Source organism: Perca flavescens, chromosome 2 (genome assembly GCF_004354835.1).
Source record: "Perca flavescens isolate YP-PL-M2 chromosome 2, PFLA_1.0, whole genome shotgun sequence".
Lineage (NCBI taxonomy): Eukaryota > Metazoa > Chordata > Actinopteri > Perciformes > Percidae > Perca > Perca flavescens.
The window spans coordinates 35,216,539-35,234,211 of record NC_041332.1 but is presented as its reverse complement, the minus strand read 5'-3'; the positions used below and the strand labels follow the sequence as shown (position 1 = coordinate 35,234,211).

At 41.9% G+C, this 17,673-nt stretch overlaps 1 protein-coding gene across 4 annotated transcripts in view; it reads right to left on the bottom strand.

Moving 5' to 3' along the window:
- The window catches only part of rptor (regulatory associated protein of MTOR, complex 1), a 261,324-nt gene that overhangs the window by 76,755 nt on the left and 166,896 nt on the right, over positions 1-17,673 (bottom strand). For all 4 annotated transcript variants that reach the window (XM_028566774.1, XM_028566789.1, XM_028566782.1 and 1 more), the window contains exons 11-14: positions 9,294-9,369; positions 6,451-6,552; positions 2,594-2,677; positions 1,198-1,308 (exon numbers count right to left, since the gene is read on the bottom strand). In XM_028566774.1, coding sequence (XP_028422575.1) covers positions 1,198-1,308; positions 2,594-2,677; positions 6,451-6,552; positions 9,294-9,369 — 373 coding nt within the window. The remainder of the gene's footprint in view (positions 1-1,197; positions 1,309-2,593; positions 2,678-6,450; positions 6,553-9,293; positions 9,370-17,673) is intronic.

The following is a 17,673-nucleotide window of genomic DNA, read 5'->3' as shown; positions in this document are numbered from 1 at the left end:
TTTGACCACCAAACCCAAATAATGTATCTAATTATCTAATCAATTCATCCTTGAGTGGACATGTGTGGCAAATTTGAAGAAAAATTCCCTTCAGGCATTCATGACATATTACGTTTACGAGAATGGGATGGACAGACTGATGGACGGACGGACAACCCAAAAACATAACTCTTTTTGAAAAAATGAAGCAATACTGTATTTCATTATCCAAAAATAGAATCACTTGCACTGAGAAAACTGGAGCATCTTTACCAAATTCAGATTTTGAATCCAATCAACCAACCAACCACCCAAGCAACTTAGAATCAACATAGTCCATTGTTAAGTTGTCAAAATGTCTGACCCCAGTTATATTGCTTTAATGAAAGCATGCAGGGTTTGAGTGCACTCTCTCTTTCAGTCATGCAAAATCATTAGGGCTAGATCCGAATATTCGACTATTTGGATATTTGTTTGTTGGGTAGGAATTTGATTTTTAATTTTGGGATCCCAATAATAGTTTTTTGTTGTTGTTTTTCCTTCAGTACTGTAATAAAGTTGAGACGGATTCAACTTTTGGAAAAACGCAACCCGATGTGAGGCAGCATGTAACCAGGGATCAGACTTTTCAGTCCGTTTTGAGGTGGTGTGAGAGTCCCGTACAGTAAACAGGAAACACCAGTGCCTCCATCACTGCAACAAGAACGTGTTAAAGGGTTTTAAGGGTTACACACACACACACACACACACACACACACACACACACACACACACACACACACACACACACACACACACACACACACACACACACACACACACACACACACACACACACACACACACACACACACACACACACACACACTGAACTGCCCAGGAGTTTGTGTAACAGCTGACTGTTTCCTGCAACAACAAAGCACAGTTGCTCCGTTTCATTTCTTTTTCCGTGAAATGAAGCTACCTTTAAGTGCGGTCGAAAATGCCGAGATATACAAGATATAGATTGAGGCCCCTAACATCATGCATTCATTCACACAAAAAAATCTGATTCTCAAACATGTTTTTGTTATTTTTTTGTGTTAGTCATTAGGTGCAGCGGACAGAATTTATATAACGACAATCAACCTGTGACGTTAAAAACCTGATAAAACAAAAGAGTTTAGAATAGATGAGGCTGCATGATTTGAATGTTTGTGAGCGTTTTACATAACTTACACTGTCCACAGCGAGGATTTTAGCCCAGATGAAAACCAGCAGAGGCCGCAGCTCTCTGGCTGAGCTCTGGAGCAGCTTTAATACGTAGGGGAAGATCCCTACAGACAAGGCCTGGAAAAACAAACACACACAGACAGACAGACAGACAGACAGACAGAGCACTGGTGTTTATTGAGCAGTGTTAATATTGCAGTTATGACACGAGCCTTGCAGAACGTGTGTCCAAGTGTGACCACCAAGACACACCTGTGGTCTGAAACGTAAACAGGTACACAAGAATGGAATTTAGCTGAGGAGGAGCTGGGATGAGAATTGCAATTTGATTTCAAATGTCTGTCCTTTGTCTCAGCTTATAATAAGTGAATGTCAGTGGTATTATTCTGGCTTGCCAGGTTAGTAGTCTGCTGCAGCTGCAACATGGGACTTTGCTGTTTCATTAAAAAGCAATTTATTCTCTGTTCAGCATGCTAGCTGAGAGTTCTTTTTTTTTTTAGCCATAAAAAAAATTGTTCAACATTTCAGGAAATACATTTTTTTCCAAGTTTTTTCTGAGGGATAAATGACTAGATTGATACCACTCATGTCTGTGCGTTTAGTATGGAGCTGGAGCGAGGTAGCAACTAGCTTATATTAGTTTAGCATAAAGACTGGAGGTAGGGGGGGGAAACAGCTAGCATATTAGGATAAATGCTTCATTTGTGTGGGTCAGAAAGCTAAAGCCTCATGTTGGCTACAGATACATTTTTGCACAGAATGAGGACTGTGGATGTTCTCCCCCATGACTTACACTGAAAGTGCATTAAGAAAGGACATGTTAATGGTCAGTATGATTACAGCAAGGAAACAATGTTTCAACATTTACCTGACTATTGTTTTAAGACAGACCTGGAAAATGGTGAACCTATTCTGTAATGCACAGACATCAGAGTGGAATCGACCTTTTTATCAAACTCTCGGAAAGACAGTTAATTGGCATATTTACTTAAAATGTCTTGCTATTACTATAAGACTGAATAATTTGCTATTAAAAGTTTAACTCCTTTTTAGAATACAATGTGTGACTTTGTTAGAAAGAAGTCTGAGGCTGTCTTGTTGAGTTTTTTTTTTCAAGATATATCTCAAAACCTCAGTACATAAAACTGGAACTGAAACTGAAATCTGCATGGCTAGATACAGTAGATGAGAAATCAAATGGGTGAATCCATTTTATTTCTATGTACACTGTACAGTACCTTTTCACACCATTTAAAAGGCTTCAATTTTCAGCCAATGTTGTTGCTGCTGGGTGTAAATTTGATCCAGTTATATGAGGCCAGCCAGGGGTGCCAAATGCCATGCTAATTAAATCTGACCACTGGTTTAAAACATTTCTAACAGGCACAGTATGTTAACGTACCAGACTGACGGCCCAGGGACCCAGATCCAGAAAGCGCCCGAGCAGGTCCAGAGCTCGTAGCCGATGCACCTGACTGAGGAGGACCTGAAAGAGAGCAGAGGTCAGAGGTCATCTGTGCTGCCTCCAAACCTGAAAGGAAGTCTGAGATTAAAGGAGGAGGGGCAGGAAGGACAGCGGGAGAAACGGCAGAGAGGGTGAGGAGGTGGAGGGGAAACAGGTGGCTCTCACACCACTACTGCTAACACAGTGGCACCAGGTCGCGCTTGTTTACTCTGTGAGTGTGTGTGCGTGTGTGTTTGTGTTTGTACGCAAGAAAACGTGTGGGCGATTGGGTGCATCCTCTTGGCTGCTATTTCACTTGGCTTCTTAAGAAGATACAGGTTTAGAACAATACCAGTGTGTGTGTGTGTGTGTGTGTGTGTGTGTGTGTGTGTGTGTGTGTGTGTGTACACATTTTGGTTAACGTGTATGACGGGGATGCCAAATGGGATCACGATGTAGCAGTTTTGGCCAAGGAGAACTATTTTAAGCAGGCATATGGTATGTGCTAAAAATGTATATGTATGCGTGTGTGTCGTTTATGCAGCACTAAGCATTAAGCATACAGAACAGAGACTGTGTGCGGGCTGGACACCGGTCCACACCCACTGTCCCACAGTGTGTGTGGGAATGAGCATATGGAGGAACCCAGGTATAAACGCACACAAAGAGACACACACGCACACACGGACACTTTCACCAACACACTATGTATCATTTGTGTTCTCCGTGACTTCACCCTGGCGAGCGTGACCACACCGACGGAAGGAAGCCGGGGGAAGACCGGCCCAGGGTTACCTGCAGCTCCAAGGAAGAGCGTGGAAACATTTTTGTGTGTGTGTGTGTGTGTGTGTGTGTGTGTGTGTGTGTGTGCTCTCTAAGAATAAGAAAAGCCAACAAGCAAGAACACAATCTAAACCTCTTCTGATCCAAGCTTGAAAAAAATCTTTTCAAACTGATTTGAACATTTTGCACAATGTCTCACACACACACACACACACACACATATAATATAAATATATAAATAAATAAATTGATTGATTGATACACAATATGTACTTTTCATCATCAGCAATACTGCTATATTAAAATGTGTAAGAATGTGTGTGTGTGTGTGTGTGTGTGTGTGTGTGTGTGTGTGTGTGTTCCTTATTGGTGTAACACCTTCACTGCAATCTCCTTTAGTGTGATGAGTGAGTAATTTGCATCATCATGCTGTGTGTGTACGAGCTGTGAGACACACGCCGTCATGTTATCTTATGATGCACATGCGTGCCTTAACCACAATCGCTGATGCCTATTGGCAAATGTGTGTGAATGTTACGTCCGTTACCGTGGCCTCACTTTAGGAGACGTTGTAATGCCCTTTGCAAAATCTGTTAATCCTTGCTGGATGGAAGGGCTGTGGTCAAGACAACGCTGCACCGTATCTCTCATCCCTGAGCTCTGTTGTCCTCCCGTTGCTCATTTCATTAAAGAGCATTATTGATGGAGCACACTCTGTTGCCCATTTCTTGCTATTAACGGCATCTTTCAAATACAGCCAGATTATTTTTTGGCATCCAAATCGCAAATCCTCCGACAATGCGCTCGTCTTTTGACTTCAATCTTATGCAAATGTGTGCTTAAAAGGTTATAAAACCTGTTTATGTGTCCATCTGTTACATCAGAGCCGGAAGGAGCCTTGAGATTACTTTGCCCTCACGGTGTAAAGCTGCATAATGTTGCGTAATCTTAAAGGCTATTCTCTCTCTCTCTCTCTCTAAATCCACATCAACAGTGCACACACACACACACACCTCACACACACACACACACACACACACACACACACACACCTCCAGTCAGTCTGCCTTTTCCTCAGCTTCTAACGGGTCCCGGACAGAACTGCTGTATGGACGGGCTGCGGCTCGCAGTGCGCTGAGTCAGCAGGAAATTACCATTCAACACGGACAGCGGCACACCATTACTACGCTGTGATATAATAAAACACCACAACTGTACAACCCCATGGGACGGGGGTAGGTGGTTGGATGTCGAGGGAGAGGGAGGGGAGAAACATCCGACCGCTGTAACTCAACAGCTACGGCAAGGTTTTAGCCAGAATTCACCTAATTAAAGCACCCCAAACACATTTAAAACCACTACAGGGAACACAGCAGCCGCTGCTCGTGTCACAGGCTTTGTTGCAGGGTTGAACTGGCCTATAGTGGCGACCTGGAGGAAAGAGTGTCCTTGTACTGTATAAAGGAGGGCGGTGAAAATAAATAACGAGAGGGAGAGCAGCAGGACAGTAAGAAACAGTAGAAAAGTATTGCTGTAATGGTAATATTCTGAGCTAGTGGTGGCAGGTGATGTGTGTGGGTAATCAAGATGCTTTTGCGGCGCTGAGAGCAAAGCATAATGGAGAATGAAGCCCTTTTTCAAATATGGAATCTGCAACATTGGTGGCTTTTTCTATCTGTTAAAGAAATGGCATTTCAGAATTCAAACATAAATGATGGATTGGTGAGGTGAGCAAGGTGAGATTAATTCAAATCTGCATTTCAACAGAATAAAGAGGGAATATTGGTGTAGGAATGCTGCTGTCCAGAAAGAAATATGCAAAGCATGAGACAATGAGTGAAGAAAGCACAGCAGCTGTCCTGCATAAGATGTAGCAGCATATTCCACCATTACAGTGGCTTTAATCACATTTTCTGTATTTTCATATTCACTCTCTACACTTAAGTGTGAGTCTTTCGGTTTTGGTTTAATTGAAACCTTGGTTCCTACAGCCATCAGTATTGACTACTAATAAAAAATGTGTTCATAGTGCATACTGAATTCTAACTATAAGCATAATAAAACAGAATTATCAAAAATCACAGAACAGAGAGAGAACAGAAAACAAGTAACTGCCTTTAATGCCGTATATAATGTGTAATGTACTGTATGTACAGTAATAAGTGCACCTTAATAAAAATAAAACGTAATCAGATAAATGGGTATACAAGATTTATAATAATATTAGGGCTGTCAAAATAGCGTTCATTTCGATTAATTAATCTGAGAAAAAATAACGCAGATTAATCAACAGCAGCTAACGTTAGCCTACCGCTAGCTAGTAGCTGGATTAAACACTGTTAAAATGCTGACAGCTAACGCTAAACGGTGTAAAGTTTGACTGTACTTTACTGTAGAGGATTCAACACCGGTATGTAACATCCTAGGGTGCGTCTAGATTTCTAGGCTAACAATCTGCAGCTGCCTTCGGAAAAACACCACAGACGGTGCGTTCAATGAAACTGGTAAACTACAGCCTCGTGGTGCATTTGAAGTTATTGTAAATGTCCTTTTCCCATCTGGTGGTTGTTTTGGTCGTTCAACAGCAATTTACTAGTGAACTAAGTTATTGTTATAGATTATTATCAAATCATTTACTCATTTTTATTTTGACCATATGGCCTTAGCAATAAACAAGCCCTTCTTTAATGTCACCGACTGTTGTTTAGTACCATTCTTTTTTCTTTTCTTACTTTCTTAAAAAGTATCGGTTCAGGCACCGTTAATTATGTATGCGATTAATTTTGATTAATTAATCACAGAGTATGCAATTAATTCGATTACATTTTTTAATCGATTGACAGCCCTAAATAATATATAATCTTTTTTCTTAGTATGCTTTGGAAACACAAATGTATTCACAGGTCATGCTAATGAAGCAAACTGGAATTGAAAAACTGAAATTAAAAGACAGAGGGAGATTGGAGGTTTGTGTGTGTGTGTGTGTGTGTGTGTGTGTGTGTGTGTGTGTGTGTGTGTGTGTGTGTGTGTACCTGCAGTACGATTGGCAGCTGCTCAGGAGGGTTTCGGTTCTCCACGCCCATCGTCAACCACACCTGAAACGCCGTCAGCTGCTCCGCAAAGAAAGGACTGTGCTGTGGAAACAAAAGAAACACACAGTCTATCACGATTTTAAGGAATTTATCAAGCTTAGTCATTCTTTCTCACACTCACACACACACTCACACACACACACAGTAATGAGCCAGTCTGCAGTGACTAGCTTATCATTTCATACGAGCCCTGACACAACGAGTTAAGAAGTGACACAGCACTGCAGTAACGCCATAAATCCTGATCTATCATGATCACCTTCCCTCTCTCGCTCTGCTGCCATGGCAGTTTGCCTGATTGATTGGTTGCTGGCCGCATAGCTATTGATCACGCAGAGTGTTAATATTGCAGTGGGAATTACGTTGTGTAGACTGTTGATGGATGTAGAGGGGAAAATATCAACGCTTCGCGGCTGGATGGCTAAATTCATTTGTGCATAATCAAAGCTTAACTTCATACACACACTCACTGATACATTAAACAAAGGTGGTGTGTGATGGTTATGGGCCGAGCTTAGATACTGAGCTGACACCTCAAACAGTGGGTATAATGTTGCACTTTGGGGTGGAAATGTAAAACTCTATTGTTTCACTAAGCCTACTTAAAATCATGTTTAGTTGGAATCTGCAATCGGATACAAAAACATTTTCTAACTAACATGACTGCCGACGGCAGGTAAGAGAAAATATTTATGAATTTAGATTTTCAAAGGCCTTTCTTCAAGGAAAGATTTTTGTTTACCCGAAATAGTGCAGAGAAGGTGGAGGTGCTTATTTTAGTCCTGCACTCTTTCTCTCAGGCTGCATGATATAGACTCAAGGAGCTCCGCCAATATCTGTGTGCATTCATGTCCCATTAATGCAGGTTACTAACTTAGCTTCTGCCCCAGTCTCCTTGTGCTTTCTCGCCACACAGGTTTCCTTGGATTGTGGTGGCACCTGGATTGCAGCTGCTGCCGCTGCCGTCATCCTGCTCTACGCCTTGCTATGCCCTGCACAACTATTATTAGTCATAGTTCTTTATCTTTACAGTTACTATAGTTGCCACTGCTTATCATTTCATTCCATTATATCCACTGCTGTAATTATTATGAGCCTAATTTCTTTCTTTCTCTCTCTCTCTCTTTCCACCAAGAGTCAGGTTCTGTCAGAGGTTTCTGTCTGGAAGGAAGTTTTTCCTTGCCGCTGTCACACCAAATGTAGGCTGTTGTGGGAATTGAGAGTGTGGTCTAGACATACTCTATCTGTAAAGTGTCCTAAGATAACAATTGAAGTTGAAATCAATAAAAGTAGGGCAGACTACATGTAGCCTGAGAGGCAAAACCCAGGGTGAAGAAAAAGCACTTAGACTCACTGCAACTTGTCAAACTCATTGCTCTTGGCACGTGGTAATAATTGAAGATCAGATCAATGTATCAACTCCTCTCTTCTGCCATGCTGGCTGGACAGTCAGAGGACAACATTCAGAGACATTTTGACAGGACAATCTAACCTAAACTGTAAAAGTGAAGGGGACAAAAAGGGATGTTGTTTTAGGACAACACCATGCTCAATGATGGATATATTACTGTATAGTGTATAGGCCTGTATAGTTTTTTATAGTATACTGCGCAGCCCACAGGCGAAGCATGGTGGCCCGGGCCGCCCCGGCTAGTTCTTCAAGTAAATTGTAGCACACCATAGTCAACTTTAACATAACATAATTTCCCACAAAATTGTGGCTAGTAAAAATGCTGAGTGGTTAGTAACATTGGAAAACCACTACCAACAGTGGCTGGTGAGGAAAAAATGTCAAGCCCTGCTATCTACTAATACTTACTGTACTGGTAATAACGGACATAGGGACTGCTCTAAAGGGGTGAAAGGAACCTGACTGAGTGTTGGGTCTTGTTTCTGCTGATAGTGAAGACAGTGAGCTTAAAGAAAAGAATGGATCCTGCAATCAGCAAAGGCTCCTGAAAGAGGGAGCAAGACAGAGAGGGATGTTTTCCTTTAGTAGTCCTCAGAGGCACAATTACGGTAAGTGTTTTCAGCCCGAGTGCAGGAGGAAGGAGAGGAGGACAAACTGCCCCCGGGGGAGCGATGGAGAAGATGCCCACCTCCGACGGCCAGGTGGAGGAGAGAAAAGGCCCGGATAAAAGTGCTAACATGGGGCAAAGCCGCACTGCTCTCACTTTCTCGGTTTACAGAGTTCCTTGGATTCGTTTGCATTACGAAGCACTTGTTGCTGCTCTGTGGTCTGTTCAGCATCTGCTGAATGTCTGCTCTCACTCACGCACAAAAATGTCTTGTTGACCCAGATATCTTCAGTCATCATCAGTTCAATCAGCTTCTTGCAGCGGGTTTCCATTACACTCAGCATCTCCATCTCAGTCCCTTACCGTGTCAGTAAATATAACACAGAAAACTGGCTGACAGTGCAGGGGCCAGTGGTTTCAGAACCAACGTTTTATGTGACACTCACACTTGAATTATTAGACCTGACGTTTTACAATGTTATCCACTGGGAACAGGTGTTTGCGTGGCTGTGTGTGTTTGATAGATTAATAGAGATGCTGTAGATGCTGTGGTGGAGAACCTGCAGTGCAAACATGAACTGTTGCAGTTTACAGGCGGCAGTGGTGGACAGATCCGAGATGAGAGCCATCGATCAACGCTAGATAACCAGTCTACCACTAACCTGTACAAATGGAGCATCTTTCCACTTCTCAAGTGAATCTGAAAAGCTCTGCAGCTTTGTTTTTTGTTCTCATATTCACGCACACATACACACACACACTTACTCTGAAGGCGGTGCCCTCCTCAATGATGGTAGGCAGCTGAGAGAGGCAGATGTCCACGGCAAGGTCCCACGCTTGCCTGTAGAGAGGACACACACACACACACACAAAACTTACAACATACATTATGAGCAGACCCAAACAGAATCTGCGAAAAATTTTGCGGACGGTTTTTCTGCTTGTGGTGGAGATGTGTTAACATCCTGAGCTTGATTAAAACATTTTTTAAATCTGCGGGAAATCTGCAGAAAATTCTACGGAATTCTGCGTCTGCAGATTCTGTGTGGCCCTGATTGTGAGGAACAACCCCCAAACCACACACACGTTTGTTACAATTCAAAAGAAAAGGAATCTAATTATGACCTGAAGCAACAGAAACAATGCATTTTAGCTTTAGGACCCTTGGTGATTCTATAGGTTCTCAAACTTTTTCACATCAAGGACCCCTAAACTGACACAAATTAGACCACGGACCACCATCTGATAAGACTTTTTCCCAGGGTCCTCTACCTAATACAGGGGTGTCAAACTCAACTTCACTAAGTGCCACACTGGAAAATAAGAATCAAATCAAGGGCCAGACATGTTTAGTTTATTGATATGCTTTTATTGAATCGAAAAAGTCAAATATCTTTGACTGTATTATTGCATGTGTCATATAGTCTTCTCACTTACAGTTTGGTTGACATAAAGTCCTAAAGAAGTGAGGAAAAAGTTCCTCAGCCATCATAGAACAAAAAGTGCCCAAAACGTCAGCAAAAGTGACAACAACATTGAAAGAAGTTACAAATTGTCAAAAGTGACAAAAACTAGGTGGGCCATTGTGAACCTAAATTGATTTGCGGGCCGGATCATAATCTGCGAGGGGCCAGATTTGGCCCGCGGGCCTTGAGTTTGAACTTTTGCTTTTAGATGTTTTATTATAAAAAATGAATGAAACCCATGAGCAAAATAGTCATACAATCTGTCATTGTGTTACTTATGGATGAAATTATAGTGATAATAAATGATTCCCCTTTTTTTTGGCGACACCCTGGAACTCCTTCAAGGACCCCACTTTGAGAACCACTGCCTAAGTCATTACTTTTGCTTTCCTCACTACCACTCACTCTTATCCTCATTCTCCTCAGCTCACGTTTTCTCCCTCGCACCTTCCCTGTGCACACACAGCTCTTTAAATTCCCAGCCCGAGGTCCTGGAGAGGGCAGCAAGGAGCCTTTAATCCCTTTCTAAACACAAACGCTCTCTCATGGTCATCATATCTAATTCATGGGGTTGTGCAACTCCCATTAAGCCTTATCGCAGCTTCTCTATTCTTTCTGTCTGTCTCCCTTTCCTTCCACTTTTTCCGGCTCCTTTTTCTTGCAGAAAATTGTGCTCAGGGCCTCGATGGGGCTTTTCCCTCTCAATTAGCATGAGTTAGAGGTCATGTTCCCGGTAGATGCACTGCCATGTAGTGTGATGCTAAACGAGTGGTACAGAGTTCGCTCTCTCTGAAACTATTTCTGCTTTTACAGAGCAGAAATATATTACAGCTTTCCCCATAAGCTGGGAGGAATATAATAGACATATTGTAGATAATAGACCCTTTCAACAGGGCAGTGTTCAAGGTACAATTAATCCACTGCCGTGATGTAAACATAAATAGTACAGCACGTGGCTGAAAAAGCATAGCTGTCTAATTGGAAAAACTAGGCGATAAGTTTGCTCCATCAACCATTTTTAAATTGTTCGAAAAGTCAAGAAATGGGGAATGAATTCCAGCATTCATGTCAGCTGGTACAACTTTGGGCTAAATGGGAGAAATTATGAATTCAGCTGTTGCTGCAGCAGGCAAAAACATGCAACAACAAAACAGACATTACTGCAATATTAAGAACAGGTGTTACTCATTCTGCAAAGTTTCTGCTGCCATAAAAAGGCCTGACTTCAGAGGGATTAGACCATGTGAAATTCAGATTGCTGTACACACTGGCTGAAACAAAACTTGTCCAATGGGTTTGAAGCATAGACCTCTGCTTGTACTGCAGTGTACTGTTATGCAAAAGCACTAAAGATCTATACGCAGGGTTGGGTACCGAAACGCGGTGCCAATATGGCACCGGTTCCGACGTAAATGGTAGTAACGAGACCGAATAAGAACGAAAATTTCAGTGACTGACTTTAAAATTCAGAAGAATCGCGGCATGGGACGCTATGTTAGCGTTAGCTAGTAGCTGGATTAAACAGTTTACGTTAAGCGGTGTATAGTGTGACTGTATTTCCCTGGAGGGGGACCTAACGGTCTGACTGCAGCTGCTGTTGTCTGAAAAACAACACAGACGGTGCGTTCACTTGAAACTCGCCAGCCTTGTGAAAGTTATTGTAAAATACCCTTTTCCCATCTGGTGCTTGTCTTTGTTGTTTACCAGCAATTTACTGGTGAAATAAGTCATTGTTAGAAGTTATTTTTATTACATTATTCATCACATTAAAGTCATTTAATTTTGACCATAAGGCCTCAGCAATAAACAAGCCGTTCTTTAATGTCGGCAACTGTCGTTTAGTGCTCCTTTTTTATATTTTATATTATATACATTATAAATAAATATACTGTATTTCGGTTCAGGCACCGGTTCAAGCACTGTTTAGGCACCGGCACCGTTTTAAAAGTATCGTTTTAGCACCGGTATCGGAAAAAACCCCAAACGATACCCAACCCTATCTATACGTGACTAAACAACATCCTGCCGTCATCACGTACGTGAGCTGTGTCTCTAGATACTTATAATTGATTGGTAGCTCGTATCCTCTCTCTCTGTCGGAGTTTTTTCAAGTGGCCGCTGCTCTCTCCGTGCTGCCGCGGCTCTTTTTGTTTAGTTGCCATGTTAAGAAGCAAGACACGGGAACTTTCTTTCTGCAGCATTTATTCAGAGTCAAACGAAACCTACACTGTACATTTACTACCAGTAAACTACTGATGTGTTCAGGTTTCACACCTGAAGTGCAATCACGGAAGGCTTGTATCATGTGGATGCAACGACAGAATTGTTGTCATTACTTAGAATTCCTCATGGGGGCGAAAGAAACTACGCGCTATAGCTTTAATTATTACGAACAAGAGGATGAAGTCGAAGTCCCTCGTGTAGCATTTTGTGAATGATTTCTGTTGTCTTTAACATATTTGCTGATCATCTGCTGCAGTTAGTGCTTATTTTACAGAATGGCTTCAAATCAATAACATACCAGTTTACTGGAGTTCCAAGTGGTATTTGTTAATCGAGAGTAACAAGTTATGTACAGACTGGAACCAGTAACCCTTTGGTAGGTTTATTGTGTGGGAACAAAACATGCAAGGGTTTGATGGTTGTACTTTTCCAATCCTTGCTCAAGGCTGATTAGCAAAAATGACATGGTGTCAATGTTCAAATGTCTCAGCTGTTTGTTTGTTGTGCCTTCAACCCTATCATATTGTGTTTTCTCCGGATTGATCGCTGCTTAGCAAATTAATTCCACTCTATGAAAACCTCATTCTCGCTCAATCACACTTGACTTTAGCTTTTTTTTTTTTTTTTTCAGAGTGTCATCTACTTGGAGCTTTCTTCGTGATGAAGTAGAGGTGCCACTGGATGTACTATTAACGCGTGTGGCTGCTGGTTCCGTGCCCAGCCTTGTGAAAGGCCTGTGTTGGAATAATGTTGTCTTACTCATCTGAATTTGATTATATATATATAAGCTCTTTAGTTCCCTTTTGAGACTCATTATTACTTTGTTCCTTTGGTTTCACTTACATGTATTATCCTGTTTGTTCTCTTTCGGCCTGTTTTTCTTTATATGTTGTATTTTTGTTTGTTTTTAATATTAATTTATATGAATAATGTTAAGAGATTGAACAGTTGAGGGTGGAGCTGGGTGTTGAATAACGATCTTATCTTTTTCTTATTTTGTACTAAGGAACAGTTTTAGGTCACCTCAAGGTATCGACAGATAAAAGAAAGCAGTGGAATAATGAAATCCGTACAATAAGCCTTTACATTGTTCTGTAATTTATGGAAGCATTTGAGACAAAAACTTACTTGTCCGAATGTCCTAACAGGCAATATCAAGATGACAAAAATAAAGGCCACTTATACAAAAACCATCTCCAAATGTGCTTTCCTTAAACAGGAAAGTATCATAGAAGGTAGTTTATTTTTTTTATTTTTAAGGTTTCGTAACTTGAAGTACTGAAATTGGAAACTGTGTAGAAATTTTGCCAACAAGCACCCATCCCCGCTGGTGTTTATGTAATCCAAGGATGAGAAAACAAGCAGCTAGAGCCGTTTAATCAGCGAAGACACGCTCGCAGGGACGAGGCTGCCGCACCGCTTGAGATGACAGCATTAAATCGGGTGATGCCTGCCAATACGAATGAGTAACTCATCACCAAAACCTGTCCGTGTGTGTGTGCATGGTGTGTGAGATGAGGGGACAGCCGACACCAGAGGAGTGTGGGGGACCAGTTGGCGGCTGACTAAGCTCTTTTTTCCCCTTGTTGCCTGCAGAGAGCTGTGCAGCTCACAAACACACAAATAAAGTAAGCGCACAGCCACACTTTAACTGCCCACAGGGGAGTAATCAACCTCGGGTTTATCTGCGCTACCCTATTGTGCTCCATCTGAATAACAATTGCTGTTTGTGTCCAGGCACCACCATCGATCAACGAGCCCCGAAATTGCTTAATTCCCCCCTCTCCATCGTTCTTCCCCCGCCAATCTATGCTGATCCAAACTTTTATTTTCCTACTCGCCTTTTATCTCTGGCACTTCCATTTTTTATCGTTCCCTCAGTCTTGTTTCCCACACCGCTCTGTTGTTATCCTGTCCTCCTCAATACCGCATGTGCTGCTGTGGATAAATAAAGTGCACATCCCAATTTCTTTGGCGGTAAACAGTGCAATATACCCACAATCTAAAATAATGGCTACTAGCGGGGAAGAAAGACTATTGCTTGCTCAACGAGCAAGGAGCAGTGTTCTTTATAACAAGTGATGCCAGGGTGTTACACAACAAGTCGCTTCTCGAGGCAAAGAGAGAGAGAGAGCTTTCTCTTTTTTTTTCCTTTTTACACAGGCCAGATAATGAGTGGGAGAGATGGAGGGAGGCATTTATAGAAGACCAAGAAGAGAAACAACAGATAGTAGGAGCGGTATTTGTGTAAGTAAAGGGAGATAGATGATGAGGTAATGTTTCTTACACAGTGTGGAGGAGCACGTAAAGTCAATGGCTGCTTTTCAGCACCTCTGTATACAGTTCTAGTAATGAGAATACATGGAGGACTAATCAGGAAGACGTAGAACATTGTAAAACACTGCAAGAAAGTCTGTCTCAAGCTATGTGAGTGAAAGGGACAACACTCTTAAACTCTAAGATTAGTACGGAAGAAAAGAAATCTTTTTTCTTGTTTCTCTGTGTATTATGCACTAGGCGCTTAGGCGTGGCTTTCTTGCCATCAAAACAGCCTAATTAAGAAGTAAGGGTTTATCTCACATGTACCACATAGTATCTCCTACGTAGGACATACTATTGGCCAAAACCTAAATTTTAACTTATACAGTACGTATGAGTTAAATTGCCAGAAAATTTAAAAAAAAAGTTTTTTGTTTTTGTAGAATTAGTTTTATTTCTTTAAATCATTTTTATAAATAAAACACAACACTGTCTGTTGCTTGTCTCATAAAAGATTGTATCTCTTTAAAGTTGGTTCTTTCTCTAACTTCAGTGTGTATGAACAAATAGCAGAGCCTTGTGTTCTGCTCTACAAAGTCAAGGGCATCAGTGTATCTGTGTGCATGAAACCAAGCCCTGAGCTTTGTGTGTGTGTGTGTGTGTGTGTGTGTGTGTGTGTGTGTGTGTGTGTGTGTGTGTGTGTGTGGTCAAAGCAACAGCAATGCCCCTACTCCATATGTAACTTGTCTTGTGTGTCTGCACGGCATTCATGGTTGAAAGAGGCTGCTGTCAGTGAAGTAGAGATTAGATTCTCTGCCCGAGCCCGAACTGGACCTGGACCTGACCCACGGGCCGGGTCGGGCCAACATTTCCCGCCACTATCCTTGATCAAGCATTTGTGTTTTTTTTAACATTACTCTATTAGTCTAATTGGGTGGGGAGAAAGCTATGCCATAATCATGCGCAGCGTCTCCTCCACTCGCAAGCATCACACCGGGCCTCCTGGGCTGTATGGTGTAGCTTTAGTGCAACATGGAGCTTGAAGATGTGAAGAAAAAAATAAAAACAGGAGAATTAGCCTACCTTTGAGCAAGTTTGGAGGAAAGTCGGAGGTATGAAACCATTTTAAACAAGTCGTGGGCAGTGACAACACATGTGTCGGCTTTGTCGAGTGCATTAAGTAAGTGCGGCACGCTGCTCGCTAGGGCTGGTCCGAATACCATTTTTTGAGCTTCGAAGCTTCGGTAGTAATGAGCGTCGAATATTTGAAGCTTTGGAACATATTATTATCTCTAATAAAGGCAGGAATCTCTATGGGTCTGTTTGTTTGCATTTTGATTATTTTGAGAACCTTTCATCCAAACGACTTCACAAGGGAGTGCAGCAGTGTCGTATTTGGTGCAATATAAATAGACAGGCCAGACGCGTTCAGAATTAATAAACTTTTAACCTCTCAAGGATCACCGTCTCGTCAACGGGACACTTTGTGACTGGGGGCGTCGCTGTAACCTCGATAAAACTCCCACTCATGAGCGTTTTTATAAGTTTAAAGCATTAAATCTTTAAAATATAAAGCCATGTACACAACTGTTACAAAGTAAAAGAAAATAAAACAATTTAGCCGTAATCTGCGCAGCCGAGAGTGCATCCATACCTGTTGTCGTTGTTCTTTCAGCAACAAAGTGGTACAAAGTGGACCAAAACTTGATTTTCATAAATCCCCAAGAGTCCAAGGAAATGTAATATCCAAGCTTTATATTCCAAAACGATCTCTTCGCCTCACAATGTTGAAGTTTCTGGCCGAATCACAACGGAAAAAACGCGAAACAGTTTTCCATTTCCGCACTTGTTATCGCCGCTAGCTTCTCTGCCCAGCTTCCTAAATGCTCGAAGTGGGCGCGGCGTCATCGTGTACCGACAGTATCTTCTTCTTCTTTGTAGTTTATTGGCGGTTGGCAACTTAAATGTGCATTACCGCCACCAACTGGACTGGAGTGTGAACAAGAGATAAATGCAGAAAATAAATAAACCAAAATAAAAAAAAAAAAAATATTTGAATGTCAAATTTTTAAATCGAATACCAACCCACCGAACGAATATTAGAATATTCGGGTCCAGCCCTACTGCTTGCCTATCACAGCAAAAAAACGGGGACGATGAACAGACACATGAAGCAGGCTCGCCGTGGCAGAAAAGATGATAGTCAGCCTTCAACTTCCTCTTTTGTTACTTCTCCAAGCATACCCCTTCTAGATTTATGCAGTTCAAAGAACTCTGAATTGTAGTTTAGAACGTCAGTTATAACGGCCCACGTATAAAAAAAATAAATGTTGGGTTTAAAATCGTGCTCGTGCTCATAATTACACTTAATGTGTCGGGCCGGGCTCGGACACTCGGCTGTATCTGGCTCGGGCTTGATTTTTTGGGCCCGATCTAAGCTCTACAGTGAAGACACTGCACTATCTGCCTCTGCTATGAGGCAGAGAGCAACATATACAGCAACACTGGCTATAGTCAACATAGAGAAATATCTGAGATACATAAATCATGGAAAATATAATCAGCATGAACGAGGTGTACCCATATGCTGTGTAAGTAACTGAAACGCCTAAGTGTTTTGGCTCACACATCCTTGGTGGCATTTCCTTTGAGAAGTTGGGAGAGTTAAAGCATTTCATTTAGTTTGTTTTGTATGATAAATTTGGCTTAAGATACGGGTACTGTAAAACGCCACTTAATACAATGGCTTGTATATTTAAAGGGCTGATGCACCACTTTTGACATATTAATCCTGGAACAGGAAATGAGCCAGACAAAGTTGTTGACCCTCATCATCTCATAGGTAACATCTAGTTCACTAAATGGTGCAATATGTAATACTGACAGCTAGTGTTTAAAATAGTTACTGCAGTACAAATTCAAAATACTGGAGAGAGTCGTCCCCCCCCCCCGCTCCCTCCTCCCCAGACTTGAAGTTCACAGAGGTTGCCAGGCTGAGACCGTATCATCCACAACAATATTGCTAGACGCTTGTCTCACATAGTCAGACATTACTTCACAGCACAGCGGAGTAGCGTTAGCTAACGTTAGATGCTGGCTATATTGACAGTCATAGAAGCCCGTGCTCACGCGGAGCTCTGTACCCGACGGACAGGCACACTTTTTCGGCTTAGAATTACGTTAGGAACCGCTAAACA